This window comes from Seriola aureovittata, chromosome 15, assembly GCF_021018895.1.
Source record: "Seriola aureovittata isolate HTS-2021-v1 ecotype China chromosome 15, ASM2101889v1, whole genome shotgun sequence".
Taxonomy (NCBI): Eukaryota; Metazoa; Chordata; class Actinopteri; order Carangiformes; family Carangidae; genus Seriola; species Seriola aureovittata.
This window is the reverse complement of record NC_079378.1, coordinates 23,771,120-23,790,308: the sequence shown is the minus strand read 5'-3', so window position 1 is coordinate 23,790,308 and position 19,189 is coordinate 23,771,120. Positions and strand designations below refer to the sequence as shown.

The window sequence follows — 19,189 nt, the reverse complement described above, 5'->3', positions numbered from 1 at the left end:
CAGTGTCCGCAACGCTCCTACGTGTGAAGTATTTCTGTGCTTTGCTTTGTTTTCCGGGTCGTATAAAGAGAGCTTTGACACCGCAGTGATGCGATCCTAATCTGAACCATATTAGCCTGAGGATGAAAAAAAAAAAAAAAAACACAAGACAGTTTCTGACTTTTATCTTTTCTTAGACATGTGCATGAACGCGCGCACATACCGTAGATGCTCATGTGTTCAAAATCCCTATGAATGGAAATCTGTCACTGGATCTCTGGAGATGAAAGGGGACTGTGGGTCGTTATTAGGTCTGAAAAAAGGTCTAAATATACTGTAAATCAGCTGTAAGTAATTCTTTGAAATACGTTATTTGCAGTGTATCTTCTTTGCTTTGAATGCACCATTAATCCCTCGGTGTCCACATGTCCACCTTCAGACTGTGACCATGTCCACCGCTGTCAGATGAAGATGAATATCACCAGCTTTATTTCTTTATTTTGCATTCTGGGCTGTATTAAAAATTACTACCTTTCTCTCCCCAGTGGTTCAGTTACCTGCTGCCCTCTCCCTGCTGCGTCCCTGCCTGAGACGTCACTCAGGATAAAACCTTAATCCTCCTTCAGCTTTGTTCAAACCAGCCGGCTCGACACATCCCCCCCAATAAGTCACAGTTCATCTCCAAGAAAGCCGTGTCTTGTCATGCAGCCCTTCCCCTGACCTTTCGTCCTGTTTTCTGAGCAGAATACTTTGTATGAAATAATTCGGCCTGAGTTTGCTTCGTGCAGGCCTCTTTAGCCAAGCATTTTGCAGTCATCCCTTTAAACCAACTCATTTCCCAGGAAGGGGGGGGGGGGGGGGGGGGGGGCAAGTTCCCCTCTAAGTATTTTTGTAATAAAAAAGGGCCCGGTTGAGGTTGAGGTTGGAGTTTCGAGACGGGTCAGGGAGTGTAAACCCTGCCTGTAAAGAATCCCTTTTTGTTTTTACAACCCTATTTGAGTACATTCATTTTTAATCAGGTTTTTTAGAAATTAACAGAGGGCAATAGAGAGGAACTAGGCGGGGGGAACGTTTTTGTTTTTTCAGCGAGTCTGCTACGAGAGGCGCCGTCAGCGAGTCCTGGATTTTTGCCCACATCTCTTCTTGGCAGTAGCTGTGTAAAGACCCAATTGCGGTGATTACCTGTCCCTCATCTCAAACCCAAGCCCTGCTGGGAAAACGAGCTTTAACGATAATAGGAATGCGTGAAACCGATGCCAAATGGCCTTTTTACGAGGTAATGAAATACACTCACTGAGAACTTTTAATGGTTGCAGCCTAATGCTGACAATAAGAGAAGTGTGCTGCCCTTGTGCTCATCCAACAATCATTATTTCCCTCTGAGGTGAGCACATGGACACGTGTGCTTGTAATGACATAACTGTGTAGTGCAGATGCTCAAACTGCCTGTAAAAAAGGCATTAGCTGCTGTGGCCTCCCACAGCAGGCGCACACTCCAGGAGAGTTGAAGAAACAAGAAGCTGCCATCCTTCGTGTCTCAGAGGGCATCATGGGACATCCAGACTCTGAGTGTGTGTGGAGAAGTAGACCAAGTGTCGGAGCCAATTTGGAGCCCTTGTTGGACCTTCAGGAGACCGCAGGGGGCATGTGTGGGAAACATAAGTGGCATCACTCTTTCCCTAAGTGAACTGAGTGACTGTGGTTGTGAGCAGCAGCAGCAGCAGCGGGGGCACAGGCGCTGCGACAGCTCGACTCTGATCTGGGTTAGATACATGGAGCAGCTTAAAGGTGAACTCTGGACTTGGATATTAATCACAAGTGTCTTCAGTCACCTTTAAACTTAAAGTCCGTTGCAGCCTTGCCTTTCGTGTCGGCCGCCCTGTGGTATTGCATGCCTTGAGGTTACGTTTGCAAAGTGGGAGGGGTCAGCTGTCAGCTAGTTCCCGTAGTGTAGTGGTTATCACGTTCGCCTAACACGCGAAAGGTCCTCGGTTCGAAACCGGGCGGGAACAGCGTGTTTTAACCTCCACCAAAGAGAGGAGGGGGTTTCTGTGATAAGCAGCAGCTGTTGAAGTGACTGTTCAGTCATTTCATGATTTACCTGCAGTCTTCCTTTAACACAGCAGTCCTGCATTTGCTCTTTGCTATCATCTCTCACACACCTCTGCTGCTCCCTCTCGTTTGGCTTTTCCCATTACTAGTTTCCCATTACTACTATTTTTTTCTACATGATATGAATATCAACCAGCTTTTCTGGGAATCTGCACTGGGAGGGTAAAAACTGGCTTCCTTCCTGTGGTAAAAAATATTCCCCATGATTCATGTGGGGAAAAGAGTGTGGTGAACGTACAGGTAGTGACTCTCCTCACTTGTTTCCCATAATGCTATCATGCGGAAATGTGACTCTTCCGTGGTGAACAAACACTGTCTGAAGATTTGGTTAAGCAGAATCCTCTGGGGGAAATCTCTGTATGAATTTAGTCATGTGTCCTTATCTGATAAAAGAATCTCATCATCCAATATGTTTGTGTCTCTGTTGTGTCTTTCAGCTGGATCCTCAGACGGTGCAGTCCAAGAACTGGCACATGGACGTCATAGAGATGAACGGGGTGAGACTCCAACAATTTTAACTCTGTCAGAGATTAGATTAGTTTAGATTAGATAATGACACACACACTATAAATACTGTAATGAGATGTGTTATATTTGGCAAAGTTTGGAGTCAGTATCATAACAGCACTGTATCCTCTCACAGCGCTGCAGGAAGTCAAAGTGAGACTGAGGTTACGTGTTTAGTCCTGGAGACTGCAGGAATTTGTGCACACGCACGTTTTTGAAAAGAGAAAAATCATTTATAATATAAATTTGAATTTCCAGAAAACAAAATCAGTTTGGCTGTAATGTTAACAATAAAATCCAAATGTTAAATGATTAGTTTGAAGGTGTTGGGTGTTGTAATTGTATCAGTGGCTCAGTTTTAAAGCTTCACTGTCAAAACCTCCAAATTACGACAGAAAGAGACCAAAAAAAAATCTGTTCTGGCTTCTGAGAGAAATGCAGTTTACTGAAGCTGTTGTTCATCACCAGATCAAAGTGGAGTTCTCCATGAAGTTCACGAGTCGGGACCTCAGCTTGAAGAGAACGCCGTCCAAAAAACAGAGTGGGGTGTTTGGAGTCAAAATCAACGTGGTGACAAAGTGAGTGTCTTCCTGTTATTGAGATCAGAATGGACAAGCTAACAGAGCTAACAGATGCTAACAGACGAGCGAGAGAGATGAGATCTGTTTGTCAGGTCAACAGTTCATTTCTCCCACATCATCAGAGGAGTAACGTGTAAACTGCTGTTTGTGTCCGCAGGCGTGAACGCTCCAAGGTGCCTTACATAGTCCGTCAGTGCATTGAGGAAGTGGAGAAGAGGGGGATTGACGAAGTAGGAATCTACAGGATCTCAGGGGTGGCCACTGATATCCAGGCCCTCAAAGCAGCATTCGACACCAGTAAGACTCCGCCCACTGGTTTCTGTGGGACACTGTGTTGCTTCTGTCATCTTGACCGGAGATCAATCTACTATTTAATATATTTTTTTCCCTGCTATGCAGTAAGGTTAGGAATCAATATATAATATATCGCAATGGAATCTGCAGTTCATCACAGTATATCTGTAACTGAAGAAGGAAAGGTCAGATTATGTGCTTTTTTATTACCAGTTAATTCATTTCACAGAATAGAAACAATATAAAAGGTTTGATCCTTTCTAACAATCACAACAGCTGAAAGCAATGATGCATATTTACCAGAAAGAGCTCCTGAGTCACATGTTCGTAGTGAAGGAAAACCCCATCACTGACTCAAGTCATAGCAACACATGTGTGCAAAATAAAGTCAACAGAAAACAATATGAAACAGCGATTCACTAACAGAGGAAGAAAACTCAAATGAAATGAAATTATTTTGATGGTAAAACAAAGATGGCCGTTATAAACCTTCGTGTAAACAAACATGGATGTGTTGTACTTCAGTACTCACAGGTGTATTGTGTAAACTGAGACAGGATCCATTTTGTGGGAAACTTAAGGCTCATTTTAGTATTTAACAAACAATCAACTTACATACATTTGTACAAAAACAGTAACTGGTGAGTGGTGAGTACACTCCTCTGAGCAGCGATTACGTCCCACAGTGCAGTACCACTACAGTGAATAAACCCAGAAAGATAGATCAGTGACACATCCCATCATTTATCCTGTCAGTCATCGAGCATTTACCTCGTTGGTCCCGAGTAATTTCCCAGAAATGTAGTACTTATTCACTCTGACACTGTGTAGAATAGATTTGTGGGAACCGGCTGTCAGGGAATCCAGGACAGATGAGGAGCAGCAGCTGTCAAGTGTTCAAGTTTTATGTTGCATAAGAGTCTCAGTGTCGGTGACGGCTGTTTTTACGTCACCCAGATCCGACTGAGCCGAGCCCGGTTTCACCTTTCGTTTCTGTGTGTAATATTAAGCATCTGTCTCCGTCTGGATGTGGGGTTGTTGAGAGGTTACATCGTTCCTGGAGACAGAGAGCAGCTGTGTTATCGTGCTTCTGTAATAATGCAGTGTGTTCAGTTTCTAATTGGTCTTTGTTTGTGTCTGACCTGTAGATACCAAAGATATCCTGGTGATGCTGAGCGACATGGACATTAACGCCATCGCTGGGACGCTGAAGCTGTACTTCAGGGAGCTGCCGGAGCCTCTGCTCACCGACCGCCTCTACCCCGCCTTCATGGAGGGCATAGGTGTGACCTTTAGAGTTATCGTTGCTCAGCTGAAAGAGATAAGGGCCAAAGTTAAAAAGCTGCCTCACCATAATTGGATCTGACATCTCCTTCCTCTCTCTCGCAGCGCTCTCAGACCCAGCAGCCAAGGAGAACTGCATGATGCACCTCCTACGCTCCCTGCCGGACCCCAACCTCATGACCTTCCTTACTCTGCTGGAGCACCTCAAACGGTACACACACACTCAAACACCCCCCCCCCATACACGTAGACACCCACTGATCACAGTTTTGCCACCCGTCAGTCAAAAAGTAACAAATCTGTTGGTTTAAGGAGGAAAAATTCATTTGTGGTCAAAAGATTCAAACCTACCTTTAACCTTAAGGCAAAAATCCACTGCATACCTTCCTGTATTGACCCCGCCCTCCCTATGTCCCTTCCTGTATTGACCCCACCCTCCCTGTGTACCTTCCTGTATTGACCCCGCCCTCCCTACGTCCCTTCCTATATTGACCCCGCCCTCCCTGCATACCTTCCTGTATTGACCCCGCCCTCCCTGCACCATTTCCTGTATTGACCCCGCCCTACCTGCGTCCCTTCCTGTATTGACCCCGCCCTCCCTGCATCCTTTCCTGTATTGACTCCGCCCTACCTGCGTCCCTTCCTGTATTGACCCCGCCCTCCCTGACTGACGGCCTGTGGGTGTTTGTTCCTGCAGGGTGGCTGAGAAGGAGCCGATCAACAAGATGTCCCTCCATAACCTGGCCACCGTGTTTGGCCCCACCCTGCTCAGGCCCTCAGAGTCAGAGCACGCAAAGGGACAGCACATCACCTCCGCCTCGGACATCTGGTCACATGACGTCATGGCACAGGTACCTACACGCAGCCGCATTTGAAGTTTTATTGTCTTTATTTTGACATTTTTGGGTGTTGAACCTGAATCTACAGGTTTAAAAACGAAACTGTGTGTGTGTGGTTTCTCTCTGGTGTCCTCCATCTCTTTGGTTTTTTACTAAACAGTCTTCTTGATAGTTTGAAACTGAGTAGGCATCCCTCTGTGAGTGTAATAAATGTTAGGCTGGTGCGTACATGCGTTTTGCCTCGGTCGCTGCACATGTTTTCCAGATGAATTTTACTCCCACGTCGCCAAGTGACCCATGTCACTGCAGTCTATTCTCCCAGCTGTATTTAGGCTGCAGGCCATCAATTCATCTCTACTGAGAGATGAGTTTCCTGTGCACAAATGTCTTTTCTTGGTAGAATAAACAACATCCAGAGTAAATCATCATAAATGGGGCAGCATGCACATGCTGGAGCCCCAGTCCGTCCATTACAGTGAGGCTGACTGTTTGTATTCTGGCTTATTTAAATTCTAAATGTTTATTGGACAAGTTTACAAAATGTCAAACAGCAAAGAAAGATGCTTCCGCCAGCATATCCTGCACATCATCTCAGAGTGATGCATTTGCTCTCATTCTAATAAAAACCCTGCTTGAAGTTAAAGATGGGGTCCGCTGACTCACAAAGCAAAGTACCTTTTAGAGGTAGTGAAATGCATAACGTAAATTCAATTATGCACCTGAAAGTGTTTGTGCCGGTTAGCTGTGAGCATCAAACAAACGGTAAATCAAATTAAACTTTCCAAACATAAACCAATCTGATGAAACTGATCAAAGGGGAGATTAAGGGAAATTTGTGGAGCGTAGCAACGGGGCACATTAGACTCATTCACCGGTTTTCATAAAAACAACATTTTAAAATGTTCAAATCTGCCCAGATTTTACTGCCCTACCTGGCTGTTTAAACTGTATTTTACCAGATTAGTCTCACTGAGCTGAGGAGCAAGTATTCTTCATGGGAGCTGTGGATTTAAACCTGAACTGGAGGAGCGATCGACAAAATACGTGTCTGTCTGAACAGAGAGCAAAGTAAAAGTTAAACGCTGAATTATACAGAACTCTCAACATCAAAGCAGCTCATGAACCAAAACAACTTAAATATTAACTAAAGGAAATTAGTCTGCCACAAAATCCAGAATTATTTAAAATTCACTGAAAGAGAAAAACTTTTTTAGTTTTCAAATCATTCTTTTGTGATTTTTTTTATGAGAGAAAACAGCTTGGGAAGATATTTCTCTCTCATGTGCTTAGATTTGAGGAGAATAAAGGAAAGAGGATGTAGACCCACGTGACCTTAGAGATAAAACTATGTAGTTATAAGAGGTTATTACACATTTATGGACCCATTATCCACATGTTAAGCAGCTGCAGTGGCTGCGATTCACAGCTCTTGAAGTAAAACCCTCAGATCTCCATTTATGCAATTTCTATCAAGAATCTTATTCTTCCTTGAAGTAATAAGTCAGTCAGATTTGTTTTTAGATGTTGTGTGACTTGCACTTTCAGGATATAATACGTACATAATAACACACATTATAACAGACCAGTGCAGATACACGTTCATCAATCTGCTTATAAAAAGATTCTCTTGCCTGACAATCTTCACATTTTAAGTTTTCTTCAGCATCACAGTGACAGCTGTGTGTACACTCATTGGTATTGGGGAGGGTCCGGCTCTGTATTAGATTGAGAAGTAGACGGCGACAGTCAGAATGAGTCGATGCATTCTTAATGTATTTGTAATGAGACGACCTTCTCTCCTCTCAGGTACAGGTGCTGCTCTACTACCTGCAGCATCCTCCCATCTCCTTTGCCGAACTGAAGCGCAACACGCTCTACTTTTCCACTGACGTCTAACCCCCACCCACCTCCCTCAGGGCGGCACCTGGAGACGAGAGAGTGGGAGACTCCAGACAAACCTTGGTCCCTGCCACTCGGTCCTCCTGCCTCACCTCTCCTCCCAGCAGGCAGCTCATCTCATCTGTACAGCCCCCCGCCGATCCATCCACCCACCCCCACCCCCACCCCCACACCTCTCCTCTCCACACACCCAAACCAACCACTTCTACCCCCCCCCCCCTCCCCTTACCCTGAAAAGAGATGGAGCCAAACATGAAGGGAGGTGGTGAAGGAGATTTCCTGGTCGTCTAAGTAGTCATGCATCATGTCCTGTTTGTAATGTGAGGAGAGCAGAGCCGCTCTCCGCCTCCAACCAACAAGACGACAAGGCATTCTGGGAGCACAGTGGGAAAGGTTGAGGGGTCCGCAGGCCACAGTCCGGCGCGGTGGCACGGGATCATGCCCAACGCGTGTGTGGTGGTGTCATCTCGTGAGCCCTTTCCAGACACTGGTTTAATGATCTCAGAAAAACCTCCAGCTTTTTTTTTCCTGATCAGAGGCATTCCAGAAAAATGGCATTTACATGTTTTATAATTCTGTTCAACGGCTGTTTTTGTTTCCGTCTTCTGTCTTTCTGGCTTTGTGCATGTGGTGGAGGAGGCTGGGGTGTGTGAGTGACGATGTGGATGTACTTGAGTGAGCGTGTGACTGTATGTGCGTGTTTAAGGGACTATGAGAACTTGTGAGGTTTAGAAGTGGCTGGGAAGCCGTCGTGATAGATGGCTGGCGAAGCGTCTCTCTGTACTGACAAACGAGAGAGATCTGCCCTCCCCGGTGAGTCTCGGTCAAATTAGCCCTATTTATTTTAAATATATATAATATGTGTGCCTGTACAGTTCTGTGCAACTAGAGAAATGCTCCAAGGAGTCTGTTTTTTGAAGTTTATTCAGGTAGTGATGTTATTTTTAGTCTGATTTTCTCATTCACCATGTCCATGGTTGGTAAGCTGTAACTGAAAAGATCACCAGAAAATCTGCCAATTAATTTCAGATCACTTCGTAGAGGAGACAGGCCACTCTGTGACATGAGGGTTGTTGAGATAAAAAAAAAAAAAAAACACAATGAATGGAACATTTAGCTTTTTTTCTTGTTGTTGCATTGCAAGCCTGTTCCAAGTGTCTTACTGCACCGGTATAATCTATAGGATGATTTGTGTAGTTGCCCTCATTGCATGTTCAGCTTGTCAATCAAACCAGGCCGGGTAACACAAAGGTAGGTTGTCTCTGCGAGGCCCTGGCTACGGCTGGCAAACGCCCATCTCTGCTCTGTACAAAGCCAACAACCTTTCTGCTATCAAGCCTGCGACATATCTTAAAATACTGTAAGCACTGCTAGATGAGTACTATTTGATATTTTTAATATAAGATTAAAATAAAATAAAAAATGTTGTATTTTACTTCTTTGGAGAAGAATTTCAATATACTGTAATATTGAGGCTAAATGTTAATGTGAACTTTTTCCCCCTTTTTTTTAGTAAAATAAAAGTTACCAAAACACTCCGACTGTGTCTGTCTGCACTTCCTTATGGTTGTCTCCTTGGAAACAGTGGATCAATAACATGAAACTCACAGAAATGCTTCATCATCACATTTGATATCAGCATTTTATAAGATGTCTGAGCTGATTATTCTGAATGGTACATGTGACATTAATAACCAGCCCCCCCCCCCCCCCCCCCCCCGGGACTGTAGTGCGGTTTTCTGCACTTACAGCGGATCATTTTCAGTTTTGGAGAAGCGAACTTGTGACTGTCTTTAATTTATTTTTATTAATAACTTCAAGCGTTCACTAAATCTTCAGAAACTTCAGTATGTAGGATCGTTTTTTCAGTCATGAAAGAATAAAGTGCATATTTAAGGTTCCAGCTCTTTTCATATTGCACCCTGTGGTGCAAATAGCTGAAAGTTACTTCTAATGAAAGTGTAACTCATGACTATGAATTTGCTATGCTGGAGGGCAGTTAACTCTGATATGTTGAAGTACTCAGGACAGAAGCACAGACCTGCTGAAATCTGTATTTGTAGCTTCCACCAGCCACAGCAACACGTTTTAATCCTGGAAACATCACGTCACTGTTTCAACGAGGGCCACCCTTTGGATCGAAGGTATCTCCAGGCCGTGACTGAGGCTCTTGTAGGGAACCTGACAATCGGGTTTGAAGCATTTAGCCAGAAGTATTCATTTGTCAGATGAGTGTGAGATCTGCTTCATGGCTGGATAATGAGGTGGGTTGTTTCAAAAGGACTTCAGACTGAGATCATCACCTGCACAACATAAAAAACTTCATAACACAGTGGATTCCACATGAATTCACATTCACATTCACCACATCTATGTCATTCTTTGTTTCAGTACTTCTGCTTTATTTGATAGAGACGGTAGAGAGTGACAGGAAATGCTGGATACAGAGAGAGAGAGGGAGAGAGAGGATGAACTGGATTCGAACCCGGAGCCGCTGCAGTAAGGACTCTTGTTAGTGGTTGGTTGTATATGTTCTTAAAAAGTTCAGTAGTCATATTAGCTGAGCTGTGGGCTGGCGAGTTTGAAAGACACTGAAATGACCAATTAAACTGATTTCAAATACGTAAATTTGTCCTTGAACCTTTTGATAAAGTGTCTGACAGCAGCAGGTGGAGCTGCGAGACACTTCAGTGATGCCAATCACAGCAGGTCTAAATTATTTAGCTAAATTTGTTGACAACAATGAACTAATATGTATTAAAGTTATTATTGTCAACTTTACATTAAGTTATTAATTTTCCAACCAATATTTTTAGTGCGATTGAGGAAATCTTTTAAAATATGGTGACAAATTTGTAATTGTACATTTGAAATATACATTTTAAACCTAGATTTATTTTCTTTACCCAAACCTCTCATATCATGTGCATATGTCATTTTAACATTTAACATCCTCTCCTCCTGTTGGTGTTCCTGCTTGTATCCCTGACGCTGAACACCACATAGATGCAGTATTGTTGTTTAGTTGATTTTGAGTTGCACCTTTTCCACAACAGGTAAATATCTACATTTTAAAATGACTTTTTTCATCAAACAGCTAAATCTACACTTAGGAAGGTACACCTGAGCAATCCAACTCAACAGCTCTCTCACCTGTAACTTCCAGCTTTACAAAGACAAAATGTTCAGTTTTGACTGACACTGATGGAGACGTTTTCATTTTAAGAAATGTTTATTACTGAAGTTGCCATTTTTTTATTTAGAATTAGAGACTCAACTTCAGATTGGTCTGACTGTAATGTGGAAGTGGGAGGACCTCTAGTGGTAAGACATAGTGTTCACACATTTATTCTTTTTTTTTTTTTTTTTTTTACAGATGATTTTATAATCAGCACCAAACCTCCCCTGACACAGACCACATCAGTCAAACTCTTCACTGACAATATGACCAACAGGAAGCTTGTGTCACATACTTGATACTTTAAAACAGGCCAGTGCAATTTATCGATCAATCAATTCATTTTTTTCAGTGTTTCTGATATCAATATTTGTGTTGTTTGCTTAGTTTATACCAATTATAATAACTGTTATAATTAATATTCTGAGCTATTTATTTGTCAAACCTAGTCGTCCTGCCGAAAAGCAACATACTACTTTAAAATTTAAATGGCCAGTGACTTGGAACTACATGTGTGATTTTGTTTGGGTTGAACATATAATTCATGACAACATGATAAATGTGTGGACAGCAGCCTCTGCTGGTGGAGACACGACACTTTTACTCTGTAGACTTTGTGTGAAACGTGAATGACAAAAGAAAAATCATTTCTGACTAGAATAAAGACAAATTATATTCATTATACTTAGATTCAAACTAGAATCAATCAGGACTGCACGATTAATGAAAATATAACCGAATCTCCAAATCACAGGAGCTGCAAGAAAAAAACTTTAATAAAAGGTAAAATGTTCCAACTGAAATTGCAAAATCTGCCAAAATATAATGATTTGTTTTTGCGTATCGTGCAGCCCTGGAATCAATACTGTAATTAATAAGCGATAAACAATGTTGTGGTCATGGACACATGTAAACTTTATCAAGAAAAAGGTTCTGAATGTTCAAATTAACAAAAAAAACATCTTTAATATAAATAATCCTGACGTGGATTAGTTACTGACACATCATACCAATGTTCTACAACAAGAACAGTGTTAATCTGAGTCTGATGCGAGGTGGTCCTGACTCAGAGCGACAGTGATTCTCATCTCATCGTTACACAGAAGAGCACTCACTCTGCTGAGTTTCTTCAGTCTCCACATGAAGGCGGTTTGCTTTGCTCAAACTGTCCACAACACAAAAGTAATGAGACAAAGGAAGAAAATACAGACAGGTCTGTTTCAGTTCACGAACAGGAACCTGTCACTTCCTCCAAATACATCTGTTCTGCTTTTGCAGCAATCCTCCATGTGCAGGTAAATATTCACAAAGTCAGATTTCTCACAGCGTGAGTCTTCACGGCTCTTCCAGATGTGCATCGATTACGTTCTTGTCCACAGAGCCACTCTCTCGTGGCTCACCGCAAATAATATTCAATGGCAGCGGAGAATGCAGCAAAGCCTCCACACCCCAGGACCCCCGCCTTCAGACCAGCTGCACAACAGAAAAAGAATTCATCAGGAATAAAGTACTTTTAATTTGAAAAATCTGAGTAAATGTACCGGGTTACATACCACGAAATCCAATTGCTCCTCCAGTTACACAGCCGCTGTACACTGCGTTCTTCCAGTCAGATACGCCTCGGTGCTGCAAATGAAAAACACACACATAAAGACAGTTGTTGTGTATTTGTGTGTGAGGTATGTGGAGGCCAAATAAAAAAGAAGAGATGAAAAAAACAAGAACAGGAAACAGAGACGGTTTCCAATTAGAATTGGCCATGAGCATGCTGCCGTACAGTATACAGTTTTACAGCAGAGGGAGCTATCAGACCACAGAGGTTCCTGAAACATCTGTTATTCAATATGGGATATTGAATGTAATTACAATGAGAATATGGGGATTTGTATTTGTGTGCTTTATATAATTATATAATATAACTTCTGTCCAGATGCTATCAGAGGTCTGTTAAAGCAACAGAATGCATGAAGGCTGCACAGACCCTGTGCACCTGTACAACAAAATCAAAAAACTGCTCTCCACTCAGACTGGACACACAACAACTATTTAAACAATTAATGAAAGATGAGTGAGTAATTACAGACGCCGCTGCACAGGTGGTCCACATGAGTTTCATTTATCAGCCTTGTTTCAACTTGGAAATATTGTATGTGTAGATGTGTTTGCCACATGCGTTTGTCATGTTTTCCATATTGCTCCCACTGACAAATTAAATATTCCAGCTGTTTTGTTGTGTTTGTTGATTTTTGTTACACCAATACTCATGTAATTTGTCCACAAATGTCATGTAACTCCCATCACACCTAATGTGAGCCACTCTCATAGCAGGGCCTGTAACTGTAAGTTTGATACTTCAGGGTTTAAATCCCTGTCCACAAAGTGTTTACATTATTTTGTACATTTGCTGTTTTGCTACAGAGAACAAGGGAAAAAAGTTCTTTACTCATTTATGCCATGTTTATGGAACTGTGTGGTTGTATATATACCGCACATAAAGAAAGGAAGGGGTGTGACCTACTGATTCTATGATGCACTCTGTACAGGAGAACATGGCGCCCACGATGGCAAAGTTCTTGGCGTAGGACATCCCCCTCTGGCCCATGTCTTTGAGGACCTCTCGTGCTGTTGGAGTTCTCAGGGGGTCTTTGGGGTCGAAGCCAACATTGGTATCGATGCCAGCTGTGAAGACACCGAAGGCCCCTCCGAGAACGAAGCCTGCGGGAAAAACAGAAACACCTACATCAGTGTCTAAGCAACAAAGCAGGAAAAATATCTACAGCCTTGAGGAAGAACAGATGCATGCTGCTCTTGAGGTGACTGCTCATGTTTGTGTGAGGCAGCATTATGGCAGGGCTGCAAGGATCCATCAATCAGTTGATCTATAACATGTAAGAGAAAAATGTCCCATAACTGATTACACTCCCTGAAGATCAGTTTACTGTCACATAAGACAAACAGCACATGCGAGGCTGTATGGTGATACAGAATATTTGGCATTTTTACTTAAAAAATGACTTTGATCGATCATCATAATACATTTTTTATCAATCAACTAATTATTTCAGCTCTGCGTTATGGAAGGCTCACGCTCAAATCCCAGTGTCACCTTCAAACCCCCTCCATATGTAGCCTACAGCAGGAATGTGTGCAGTAAATCCTCATGTTTAATATCAGTGTGGTGTCTCACCTCCCACACAGGCCAGAACAGACTTGAAGGCGCAGCTCTCCATTCCCCTCTCGATCATCTTCTGCTCGTCGCTTTTCGCAGGCACCGGCAGCCCCCCCATAACGGCCGGGTTCAGGTCCTTTACGGGCCTCTTGTCCCCGATAAGGTGGTCCAGGATCATACTGTACTGGACCGTCGGGCTGTCCGGACTCGGCCCAGCCGAAGCTGGACCTTGTAAGTCGGAGGCAGCAACATTTGCAGCACCCGTGGAGGCGGCCATGTTTCTCAATGACAGTCGTCTAGGTAAATGTAGTCAACGCCAAGCTGTGGCAGATTCGTCACATTTCTAATCTCTGAGAGCGGAAACAATGAAAACACAAATAAAGAGTATATATTTATAGAACGACAGGAGTGAAGAGAAACAGGTAAAAACGCGTATTGTTCAAACCTTGTTTTAAATAGCTTTTATCCTCACATAATAAGGTTTTTTCAAATTCTGGTCAGCACATTCGACACAAGTCAACCTGCCAATGTGACTCGAGCAGCAGCCCTGCAGTGATCCTGCCCTCCTGCAGGTTATACAATGTTTTTCTTGAAACTTCATGGTCATTTTTGAGGCTTTAGTCTGTGTGTTGTTGAATTGTACTTCATTGTACTGAACGTCTTTTTTGTTTAAAATAAAAAAAAACATTTACCTCCTCTCTCACAGGCAACGATCAATAGGGCTCCACTAAATATTATGAATAATATTATGGTTTTAATATAATATTTAAAATCCTATTATACTTTTGTTGCAAATATTTAAGAGAAATGTTGATTTCCTCTTATTTAACTAAAGGGAAGAGCGAAATATGCAATGCCATACAACACCATCAAACACATCTGTCTCCAAAGCTGCATTCAAGTTCTCTGGGAAACTTACACCACGATAAAGTTTTTTAATCTTACTTTCCGTCGTCCCTTAAAGAAAAGACTACATTCCCAGAAATCCACTGGAGCACTGCGCCAAAGTCGCTTCGCGCGCTCCACCTACCGGCTCCAGCACTGGCCAGTGGTGACACTTTAATGACTCGCGTGCGTGTGGCGGCAGCGGCAGCGGCAGCAGCAGCATCCAGATCAAACAACAGCAGCACCGCAGCGACACTGAGCAGGTGAGCTGAAGCTAGAGGTTAATACTCCTTTATTTTGACAGTCTACAGCGTTTATTCAGATTTTCACCAATTCTCCGGGTCAAAACGTATAAACTTTGCTCTTGACGCTTCTGTGTTTGTCGGTGGAAATGAGAGAAGGTGTCAGAAAGGTGTCGCTCAGGTCAGCTGGTTTGGCAAATTGACGGCAAAGCCAAACAGACTTTGATGACAGCGTGCTTGTTAACGGCATCAGGTCACAGTGGACGACTCTGCGCCTTTAATGTAAGTCAGTCTGAAGCAGATGAGTCTTTCCTCAGACCACGACGTCTGTCACAAAATTAGCTGGAGGACATGTTTTCACGCTAATGGACTGTTTGGCTGTAGGACTGTAATGGTCGGTAACAGAAAGTGGAAATAACATCGACGTTCACAAGATCCTTTTCAGTTAACATGTGTTCAGATCTAACGCTGCACCAGGCACAGTCGTGGGTTCAGCAGGATCTGTGCTCGATCAATAACTCCCCATCTGCCTCCTATACATCCATTTTATTGGCTCAGTTCCTTGTCCTCCATGGTTAAAGGTAAACATGTGATAGTGGAGGGTGTGTGTTTGTGTCTTACCTGACAACTCTATTAATTGTCTCCAGTGTGTGACGTGAAGTTTTCTTTGCAGGTCAGTGAAAATACTGCAGCTCAAACTCAAATCAAAGCTGTGACCAGGATTTTAGAAACACTGAGGCCAGGAGTCTCCTCAGTACAGCCCCCACCACCCGTAAAAACCTTGAACTAGAAACCAAAAAGGAGGTTCCATACAGTATTTAAAGAATTATCTGGATTTTATGATGTTAAATATTTTGTTAAACTTTCTACAAATATTTCCTCCCAACACGAAGGTTTAAAATGCAGTTTCTAAACCCTCTGCACACTGCCAGTTATAAATGTCTGGCCTGCATTTATTCAGTATTTTGTTGGCCTAGAACCTGGACTAAACATTTAAACATATTGGAATAATCTTATACAATATCCACGATGTATACGTTTTTACCTGTAAACTGTAACCTCCCCCTAGGTTACCAAAACAAAGTCCCACAGTGATACAGCAGAGGATCTGACTGACCTCCGTGTCCTCAAGCTACAGCCCTGTGATCAACTCCTTTTTAGAAACACACATATTTCATTTTATCGTGACATCTTCATGTACGGTTGCTCACCACCGTTCAGCAGCTGCCTCTGGCTTGAGAGCCACATTTTCTTAACATGTTGTTGCTGCCAGCGGCCGCAAAATGTAAAACGTGGAACCTTTTCAGTGCGCTGCGTGTGTTTTTTTTCTGGGAACCACCTCAGTGCGCTGCAAGCGGTTTCTCTTCACATGATCAGCCAGCCATTTGTTCCTCATTAGGTCAGTGCCATGTGAAGCAGTCAAACAAGGCTTTATTGTGTTTAGTAAAGTTATCTGTGAAAGTTTGTTCTTTATGTCTTAAATGGGCCCTTAAATGCTTCATTATGGCAAACTAGCCTGACTAAGCTACTGTGTGTAATTGTATTCTTGCCACGTAACATTTACTTGTAAACTACATTACCTAAGTGTTTCAGAAACACTTGAATAATAAACCATTGCTATTTCGGTCATGGCTTGCTGTGCGGCGTAATTGGACGTCTCAATAATGACAAAAGGGAAAGTAAAGTTGTAAAACATCCTAATTGCAGTGCTTACGTTGTAGTCTTGTGTTTATGGAGCAGGCCGGCCCTTGCAGTGGTACATGCATGGGTCCTTTGGGAGAAACCAAACGGGCAACAAATGACAGCTTTCAGTTTCCTCTGTTCCTTTTGATTATGCCACAAGGAAATAGAGTTCAAATACGAGAAGTGCACCAGTCATTTATGATGCAGTCAATGTGCATGTTGTTTGTAGGTAATTACAGCTTTTGTTTTTTTTGTTTTTTTTCATGGTTAACCATTCAAGAAGGGGAAATATTTGGGAATCTGTCGTTTGGCCTCTTGGCTGTGTTTGGGACAGGCCATGCTAGGTAGCACCGAGGGAGGCTTGTGTTGTCTCGGTGTGATGATGATCGTCATTCAGGCTGTAGCACGGAGTCAAGTGGGTGATCCACTTCCACAGTTACTGCTGGGTGGGGGTGTTTATGATGTGTTTGCAAGCAGGATTATTACATGAAGACATCTGTCAGCAGCTAATAGGATTGCCAAATGAGCATCTGTCTGTTTGAGTTTATAATTGATCACATGGCCTCTGTGTTTGTCACTGATGGAGGCAAGCACAAACACTCCCACCTGGGCTAACACTGTGTATGTCCTCGTAGAACCTGGAGCACCAAATCTCTCTTGTCTTTCGTGTAGAGGCTCTCATCCTCTGTTCAACTCATTATCCGGGCAGTTCCTGTCACTGGCTTGCTATTTATAGTAAGGGGTTATGTGGGGAGCACCGTTGTTCAGTGGTGATCTCCTTGTCTGCTGTGCTCAGTGGGAAGAATTTAAATGCAAAGTCTCCTCTCGGTGTGTTCCACACTCTCAGGAATATGGCCGGGCTGTGATGGTGTCCCGGTTTCACTTTTGTTAACAACACACTTGGGGATGCTGAGTAGAAAATTAGCAGAGGCGCTGGAGTTCTTCATCCGCATGCTGTAACATGACATATGAAATGAGTCAGGGTGGGGGTGGGGTGATAATATTTGTAGTGACCTTGTCCAGCTCTGTAAGAAGGATGAAAGGCAGATGCTGCAGTGATGTATTGCTCCACTGTGCGTCACATGCTCGCTGCTCACTTCAGATGCTCAGAGGCTGAATTCACTTCCTACTTATGCTCTATGGAAGGAGATACCACCATAACAATCACCTGAAGACTCAATATAACTCTACTATACAATCATTCTCATGTCCTAATGTGTGGACACACCTCTCTCTAATGTATGGGGCCAAAAAAATAATATAATAAAAACGTCAGGACTCAGAAGTCAGGGATTTTATATTGAGACAGAGACTGAAAATGACTCTCACCATGTAGCATGAAACTTTGGCCTCAGTCATATAGGTGGGATGCCAATCTTTACCAGAGCACCAACCCACTCCCCACAATAATGAGCTGGAGGATCAAAGCGGTCACGAGCCGTACCGGGTTGAACCTCTCGGCCGTCCTCCTGAACCCGATGGTGGAGCTGATCCTGGAGGTGCTGAGGTCATGGAGTCCATTACTTGCTGCATAGTGTTAGCCTGTGATGACCTGTCAGTCAATGTGGAGTGACGGTTCTGTGTTTTTAATTCTGTTAGAGGGGCAACAACATTATACACATGTCGTAGATATTCGCAATGCAAATGGCTTCATTTATGATGAAATTTCATCTTGAGCAGTAAATCTTTGTTGATACAAAATGTGGTTTGAGGTGGAAATGACTGTATCTCTAAACAAATTCAAGACCAGATAGAGAATTTCCTGTTGGCTGTCAGAGCAGTTTGGGAAGCTGTGCAGGTCCACAAGTGCACAAAGTGCAAACACTGTGTGCAGCTTTATGAAGGGATTAACTGAGCAACAATTTCCCAGCATACATTATCAGGTAAAGCTATTAGGAATTAACAGTTTGAAGCAATGTGTTGCGTAAGATGCAAGTTGTCTTCTCGAAATGAGCTGTGATGTTTGAAAATACATATAAATGAGAGCCGAGATGTTGTGCATGGATTCAAAGTCAGTGGTAAACAGATTACATGTAAATGCGCCTTTAGCCTGATTGGTGGTAGATGTTTTACCAGGGAGGGGGTCTGACTGTACGGTTCATGAGTCCTGAGCTGCAGGTCTGTTCACTGGGTCTCAGCACAGCAGAGTGACACGGTGTTAAAACAGCCAAGGCACTTCATTCATATATGTAGCATGACTTGAGTTTTGTGGTCTGAGGTCTGTTTGAAGGAGCACTCTTGGTTGTCTCCATGTGACCATTTATTCAGTCTTTACAGCAGCTCTCACTCTTCACTCACACTAACATGGTCAGAAACACATTTCTCTGCCTGCTGTGGTCGGTCGGATCTCCTCCCCACTCTCACACACACACATTCGGGGAAAGCACTCAGTGTGATCTCAGAAGAAAGAGTTGTTATCTATTCTCAGGAGGCGAGGTCTGGTCTGCATACAGTTGGAGTGGCACGTCCTTTGCTGCAGTGGCGGAGGCTTTAATTGAGGAGATAAGGGGCGATGAACTGATTGGAGCAGGAATGAG

At 43.1% G+C, this 19,189-nt stretch overlaps 3 protein-coding genes and 1 non-coding gene across 5 annotated transcripts in view; 3 read left to right on the top strand and 1 right to left on the bottom strand.

Moving 5' to 3' along the window:
* abr (ABR activator of RhoGEF and GTPase) overlaps positions 1–9,033 on the top strand; it is a 121,262-nt gene extending 112,229 nt beyond the window's left edge. For both annotated transcript variants that reach the window (XM_056396461.1, XM_056396462.1), the window contains exons 17-23: positions 2,529–2,588; positions 3,067–3,176; positions 3,337–3,476; positions 4,622–4,756; positions 4,863–4,968; positions 5,455–5,608; positions 7,403–9,033. In XM_056396461.1, coding sequence (XP_056252436.1) covers positions 2,529–2,588; positions 3,067–3,176; positions 3,337–3,476; positions 4,622–4,756; positions 4,863–4,968; positions 5,455–5,608; positions 7,403–7,492 — 795 coding nt within the window. In that variant the 3' untranslated portion in view covers positions 7,493–9,033. The remainder of the gene's footprint in view (positions 1–2,528; positions 2,589–3,066; positions 3,177–3,336; positions 3,477–4,621; positions 4,757–4,862; positions 4,969–5,454; positions 5,609–7,402) is intronic.
* On the top strand, positions 1,919–1,991 carry trnav-aac (transfer RNA valine (anticodon AAC)). Its single transcript has one exon. It is a non-coding gene; the product is annotated as a tRNA-Val (tRNA).
* A 1,675-nt stretch (positions 9,034–10,708) lies between the features above and the next one.
* timm22 (translocase of inner mitochondrial membrane 22 homolog (yeast)) lies at positions 10,709–14,138 on the bottom strand. The gene is made up of 4 exons (XM_056396425.1): positions 13,861–14,138; positions 13,192–13,388; positions 12,227–12,299; positions 10,709–12,146 (listed from the first exon to the last, which is right to left on the bottom strand). The coding sequence occupies exons 1-4, from the start codon at positions 14,117–14,119 to the stop codon at positions 12,070–12,072; spliced, it is 606 nt and encodes a 201-aa protein (XP_056252400.1). The 5' UTR covers positions 14,120–14,138; the 3' UTR covers positions 10,709–12,069.
* A 742-nt stretch (positions 14,139–14,880) lies between these two features.
* specc1 (sperm antigen with calponin homology and coiled-coil domains 1) overlaps positions 14,881–19,189 on the top strand; it is a 69,224-nt gene continuing 64,915 nt past the window's right edge. The window contains exon 1 of the mRNA XM_056397196.1: positions 14,881–14,990. The gene's annotated coding sequence lies outside the window, so the exon portion shown is untranslated. The remainder of the gene's footprint in view (positions 14,991–19,189) is intronic.